This window comes from Oratosquilla oratoria, chromosome 14, assembly GCF_046742065.1.
Source record: "Oratosquilla oratoria isolate Oo_2021 chromosome 14, ASM4674206v1, whole genome shotgun sequence".
Classification (NCBI taxonomy): Eukaryota; Metazoa; Arthropoda; class Malacostraca; order Stomatopoda; family Squillidae; genus Oratosquilla; species Oratosquilla oratoria.
The window spans coordinates 4,795,681-4,803,180 of record NC_134790.1 but is presented as its reverse complement, the minus strand read 5'-3'; the positions used below and the strand labels follow the sequence as shown (position 1 = coordinate 4,803,180).

General features: G+C 36.5%; 1 protein-coding gene across 12 annotated transcripts in view; it reads right to left on the bottom strand.

Annotated features, from left to right (window-relative positions):
• LOC143032713 (putative 3',5'-cyclic phosphodiesterase pde-5) overlaps positions 1 to 7,500 on the bottom strand; it is a 407,947-nt gene that overhangs the window by 95,297 nt on the left and 305,150 nt on the right. For all 12 annotated transcript variants that reach the window (XM_076197616.1, XM_076197617.1, XM_076197614.1 and 9 more), the window contains one exon: positions 5,433 to 5,470. In XM_076197616.1, coding sequence (XP_076053731.1) covers positions 5,433 to 5,470 — 38 coding nt within the window. The remainder of the gene's footprint in view (positions 1 to 5,432; positions 5,471 to 7,500) is intronic.

Below are 7,500 nucleotides of genomic sequence, written 5' to 3'. Positions count from 1 at the left end.
CACTCATGCAAAATATTTTGTATGTGGTTTTAATATGAATTACTTGGAGAATACGAAGACCCATCAACATCATCCCAACAAATCAGATTACATTTTTTTGTCTAATAGTATGTGAAGGTTTTATTCAAATTAGTTGCAGAATAATCAACGAATGGTTAAGATTCCTACGAAACCTTTTCACTTGATGTATTTTCTTTTTCATTTCAGATTATTCAAAACATTTTCATTTGGTTGAATGTCGTTTCCTGGACTGTAGAGATCAATTCCTTGAATATAGTGACACGTTTCTGTGAAAATGTGGTCTTTAGTTCTAAAACTGATTCTCACTTCCATAAAAGAACGTTTTTTCAAAGCCGAAACAATATAGAAACTATGTCGCTGAATAGCTAAATCAGGTTCTATAAAGCCGTAACAATATAGAAAATATGTCGCTGAATAGCTAAATCAGGTTCTATAAAGCCGTAACAATATAGAAACTATGTCGCTGAATAGCTAAATCAGGTTCTATAAAGCCGTAACAATATAGAAACTATGGCACTGAATGGTTAAATCAGGGTTCTATAAAGCCGTAACAATATAGAAAATATGTCGCTGAATAGCTAAATCAGGTTCTATAAAGCCGTAACAATATAGAAACTATGTCGCTGAATAGCTAAATCAGGTTCTACAAAGCCGAGAAAATATAGAAACTATGTCGCTAAATAGCTAAATCAGGTTCTATAAAGCCGTAAAAATATAGAAACTATGTCGCTGAATAGCTAAATCAGGTTCTATAAAGCCAAAAAAATATAGAAACTATGTCGCTGAATAGCTAAATCAGGTTCTATAAAGCCGAAAAAATATAGAAACTATGTCGCTGAATTGCTAAATCAGGTTCCGTAAAGCCGTAAAAGTATAGAAACTATGTCGCTGAATTATATCAGGTTCTATAAAGCCGAAAAAATATAGAAACTATGTCGCTAACTAGCTAAATCAGGTTCTATAAAGCCGAGAAAATATAGAAACTATGTCGCTGAATAGCTAAATCAGGTTCTATAAAGCCGAGAAAATATAGAAACTATGTCGCTGAATAGCTAAATCAGGTTCTATAAAGCCGTAACAATATAGAAAATATGTCGCTGAATAGCTAAATCAGGTTCTATAAAGCCGTAACAATATAGAAACTATGTCGCTGAATAGCTAAATCAGGTTCTATATGAATCCTATATCCCTATCTTTGACTTCAAGGGACAATCTTATTTAGATGGTTAAGCGCCAAATTAGTCTTATTGCAGTCACTAATTACATCCAATCCTTTGAAACATTGTTGTAATCTTTTTATTCCTTTGAAAATGCCTTGCTTCTCAATTCATTTCGGTGACCACCTCTCTGACACGTGTAATATAATAAACGTTATATTGAATATATGTTTTAGAATAACGACTTCCTGAAAGAAGAGAACAAGTTATTTCTATGATTGTTGAAACGATGCTTTCCTTTCGAACATTGGGCCTTATTTTTCATCCTTGATTAATGATCTAATTTGCTTATTATAACCTATCAAATAATCACCATATACTTCATCATCAATAATTTGTGTAAAACGTTGTGAAAGAGAGAAACATTATCCACGAAATAGAATTTGGGTTCAAGACGAACGCTGTCATTACGTAAAACGTTACGTTTTAATGTCTTCTCTGCCTAACAAGTTTCAAGATGAACATGTACTCATCAATAGATGTTATATGTGATCAAACGATTAAAGTCCAGGGGAATAAACAAGACATACAATATATACTAATCGGAGTTCATTCTTGTGATGTTGTTAATTTTAAGTATAGATAACCCAATACACTTGCTATTTGAGGAAATATGAAATAAACACAAATATTAGATTACGTTTACTACTACGATCTTTTGGTTTCGAAAACACCTGAGAATTGTTACGTAGTTGAAAAAAAAAAAAAAAAAAAGGAAAGGGGGAGGTGAAGAACGGAATTCGGTATTTATGCAGTTTCGACTTTCATTTCTTAGGACGAAACGTCACAGACTTATAAAGTGAAAAACTCATTGCATAGAGTGAGACGTGATCCATAGGTTGTCATGAGAAAAATTAATTCGAAAAGTCGAATATTCTCCAGATTTCTGTCTGCAGAAGATCTAATATCAATTAATTTCAATTCCAATTCCATGAGAAATCTCCAAGATTTCGATGAGTCTAAGGTGCATAGCAGAAGAGTCATGACGATGCCGTACAGCTTTTGCGCGTTCGGGAAGAAACTTTCGAGTAGTAAGGGAGATGAAGACGATACTGACGACGATGATGTCGTAGTCAGCACTTAGAATGCCAAACTACCATGTTAGGCGTTTTCTATTCACTAAAAGGCGTATTTTTGCAGTTCTCTTTTAAATACAAATCTATTCATAAAATAGGCCGTAGCCCTGATCATCGGAGGCCAAACACCCACAAAGAAGCCGGAGCATTGAAGCCGGTGCTTGTCAATGATGAAAAAATAAAAATAAAAGAAAATGAGAACATTGCCATATCCAAAATATGCATTACTTTTTTTAATCATAGCATTATTCATGTAATACATATTTCGGAGCTAAAAATATGCTTTATATATATATATATATATATATATATATATATATATATATATATATATATATATATATATATATATATATATATATATGTTGCTTACTCTTATACGTTGGAACGAAATCAACTGCTTGGTGGCTGGCACTTAAATACAAACAGCAATATTATAAACAAAACGTGGACACAGTAAATGCAATGCACAGCACGTAAAATAAAAGTGATTGTAATAACAACTCATTAATTGGGGCTGAGAGAATGCAAAGAAGCTTACGTATGTACGCTATATTAACTATTATAATACCTTTACTTACGATTGATATAAGCTTGCTTATTCGTTACTTAATTTCTGGATTAAATCTGCTACCTCTGTCATCATCTCCGTAAATATGACTTCATTCTAATTAACTTCCCTTAACAACTAGAAAGCAGAGGTCTAATGATACTTCAATCACTCGCAGGGTTGAAAGGATCCAAAAGTCAACTTTGAAGTACGAAAATCATAAAATAGGTGCAAAAGAGAATATTCTTTAATGTAAAACTCCTCCAGTCTATTTACGTGAATACGCGTGTACGTGTAAACATACCTACACACACACACACACACACACACACACACACACACACACACACACACACACACACACACACACACACACACACACACACACACACACACGCACTTATATGCACACACACTCGACTCGATGGCGCAGTAGTAGCGATCGCGACCGCCACTACGGCGGTCCAAGTTCGAATCCCACCAGGGCTGAAATAATTTAAGTATTGTTGCGCTGCGAGTCGTTATTCCAACTCTTGTGGGCGGGGAGTTGGGTGTGTGTGTGTGCGTGCGTGTAAGGTCACAGCATTACCCATATATTGGTCATATTAGAGCTCTGAGCTCTCATCCGGGAGGGTAATAGCTGTCGATCACAAGCCCAACACGTAATCCGAGACCATGGTGAATCACACACACACACACACACACACACACACACACACACACACACACACACACACACACACACACACACACACACACACACACACACACACACACACACACACACACACACACACACACACACACACACACACACACACACACACACAACATTAATACTATTACTGATTTACAAAACATTCTCGGTCAGAAGGCTTTTTATCGATCACGTGACCCCGAGGCTCTTCCTTGAGTTGAGGGAAATTACTGATGTCAGTCAAAATAAGGTCACTAGATCAAGTTATTAGGCTGAGAGGTTTAAAATAAGGTCACTAGATCAAGTTATCAGGCTGAGAGCTTTAAAATAAGGTCACTAGATCAAGTTATCAGGCTGAGAGCTTTAAAATAAGGTCACTAGATCAAGTTATTAGGCTGAGAGCTTTAAAATAAGGTCACTAGATCAAGTTATTAGGCTGAGAGCTTTAAAATAAGGTCACTAGATCAAGTTATCAGGCTGAGAGCTTTAAAATAAGGTCACTAGATCAAGTTATCAGGCTGAGAGCTTTAAAATAAGGTCACTAGATCAAGTTATTAAGCTGAGAGCTTTAAAATAAGGTCAGTAGATCAAGTGATCAGGCTGAGAGCTTTCACTCAATATAACAACCCTTTAATTCGAAAGTCACATCTCATCTTTTAATCGTGACACAAAAGTTGTCGGTCAAAATATGGTCACTAGAGTCAAGTTATTAGGCTGAGAGCTTTCACTTAATATAAATTAATCCTTTAATTCGAAAGTCACATCTCATCTGCATAGAATAGTTTTAATCGTGACACAAAAGATATATAGGGCGTTACCGTGGGTATCCTATAAATGAAAAAAAAAAGTTGTTTGGCATATCGTTATTTACTCATTTTATCACAGTAACGGAGGTATTAATTTATGAAGTTACCAAAGGAAATCTGAGTAATAAGATATAAGAAAACAAACGAGATTACAAGAGATACGAATAGTTAACCTCCTTTGGATAATAAGATCGTTCTTTGTAGGTTTAAATGCTTTGCTCTGACTGTCTCCAGATTTTGTTATTCAGTTTATGAAAACCTTTAGTCCAAATGAGGTTGAGAAAGTAGAAAATGGAAGCTGAATACTTAGAATGGAGAGGTAGTCACCCACACAAAATGGTGGTTGTACACACAGAAAGGAAATTAAGAACTGGAAAGACAAATAAGGCTAGAGAAGAATCTTTACAGACACAGGATTAGTAGTCTGATATGAAGGTAATGATAAGATTTGATACATAAGGTTTGAGGGCGGCGGGGAAAAAGTCTGACATACAGGGGCGATGTGGGCCGGGGACAAAGGAGAGGGGGAAGGTCCAAGTCAGAGGAGTGAAGTGGTCAGATATACAGTGTTGAAGCGTTCTGATACATTAAGCAGAAGATGTCTAACAGAGTTGAGTTAGCCTGAAATGCAAAACAAAGTGAGTCTGGCATAAGGGACTAAAGAAATCGGATGCAAAAGGAGGAAGAAGTCTGATATGAAGAGTTAAAGGGGTTTAGCAAACAACCGTGAAGAGGTATGGAGTACAAAGCTGAAGAGATCTGACACATGGAGGAGAAAGAGTTTGACAAACAAGATCAAATAGATCTGGCACAGGATATCATACAGATATGACACAGGTCCAAGTAGATCTAACACACTAGGATAGAGACTTCTAACACTCAAGGGGAGGAAACTAAACAACAGAAGAGAACGTAAAGTGAGACACGAGGTCACCATCCATCCTTCCTTTGGCCATCACCATCTGGTTGAAGTCATCTAGGTTTGCCTCTCAGGTGTTAGTTGAAGACATGATATTACTTAAAAGACAGACTTATGTAGTCACAAAACTTGAAGCCAAGTATTACCTTCCATCGGGACAAGCTGGTTTTCCGTGTGATTTTACCTACGGAAGAAAATGAAAATATTATCAATACAGAGAAGATTTTTAAGTATCAGTAGACTCAAAGACTTAAACTGATATGTCATTTATGCGCGCACACACACACACACACACACACACACACACACACACACACACACACACACACACACACACACACACACACACACACACACACACACACACACACACACACACACACACACACACACACACACACACACAAATGCACACACACACACACATACATACGCATACAAGAAAGCACATACACATACTCATATTCATACAGCAGTGACAAACGAAGAAATCATTACACGTAAAAACACGCACACAGCGACATTTGAAAATATTTTCTGTGTTGTGAGAGATGAAAAGTAAATTGACACTGACGGAAAAGATTTTATGAAAGGTTTCGCATGGGACCTCCATAAAGAAGAAGAAAAAAAAAAAGGGGGCTCCCGGGAAATCTTGTTTGAATAAATCACGTGGGAAGAGTCTGTGGGAAGAAGATGACAGGGAGAGAACTTATGAATTACTGTTAAGGATAGCATAGAGGTGCATGTCCTAAAGTACTAATGGATTGTAAATTGAAAGGGTGTTGAAAGCTAGCAGTGTTACACTAGTTAACAATAGGTGTGTGATTCTACTATGAACAGTATATTTGTTCATCTTCTGGGTTTTCCCGCGTGGGGTATATGAAAATAATAAAAAAATAAGAATGCGTGAACTGTTTCTACTAAAGACGAGGAATTATAAAGCAGCATGTCTAAGAACATGGGTACAGCTTAATCAACAAAATATACTTTAAACAATTATGGGGATAGTTTGATGACGGGATGGTGTGAGACTGACTCTATGGAAGACCGCATATCATTTCAAAATAACCCAATCATCTTAGTTGTGCATCCAAGGTTTCTGGTATATTCTCCTGTTATAGGATAGAATATCAAAATGGTGTCTTTGCTTATCATCGTATGATCATTAGGATTCCCAACATGTCGCTATCATGTGATTAATAGTCAATACATCTTACTAGCATGTAACAAGCTTCAAACTTGGTACAGACTGTATATGCACTGACAATTGCATATACATATGTTACCAACATATAATCAGAAGAGCCCATGTCGCCACTACCATGTGATTAGTGGCCTATACTTCTTAACAGCATGTAACAAACGTCAAACTTAGTACAATTGCACGTACATATGTTACCAACATGTAATCAGAAGAGTCCACGATTGACGTCAACACCAGATTAATCATATGTCCATACTTGTCATCAACATGATGTCAACAAGCAGACTACTTTGGAATGATCCCTTATATGCTATTTTCTTTTACATTATGTTGTGATCTGTAATATCTTCTCCATCCCAAGTTTTGAGAACTATAAACGTTATTTTCTATCAATTTTCATATGTACTTGGTGGAATTTCCCATACTTTTACAATCGGATTGCTTTAGTAGAATCAAGTCACATATTGAAATGTCGCACGAGTTCTGACGTAGACAACTTATTTTTGTTAAGATAACCAGTTGTCTGTCCAAGCACCTGACCCTCACTGATTTCTTGGTCAAGTTTTGCAAAACTGATGTAAATATGGCGTTGATGTCTCCGGGTACCACAGCATCTCGGCTGAGACAAATCCCTTTAATTTTTTTTTTTATCAAGGAATCATTTGTGTTTTGTATCATTTGAATTGGATTGATCATCAGTCGTCTGAGGCGTTTAGCTAAAGTCGTTGCTAGGTTTTACATAAACTGAAGATCCTCTGAGAGGTAGAATAATTCGTTCGAGGCCATCCACTTCGTAGCTTTTAAGTAAAAAGAAGAAATTGGATACGGTGGAGTACCCAGTGCTCATCACTATTTACTCCTCTTCCAAGATCAACAGCTTGTCTCCGCGTTCCTTCAGCTTATTTTCAGCATTTCTTTGTAATTCTTTGGTCGGGTCCATGGGTATTGTGGTGTGTGTCAATGTATCTTGTTAAGGAGAAAAGGGCTTCTAATCACATTTTTCTCTGTTC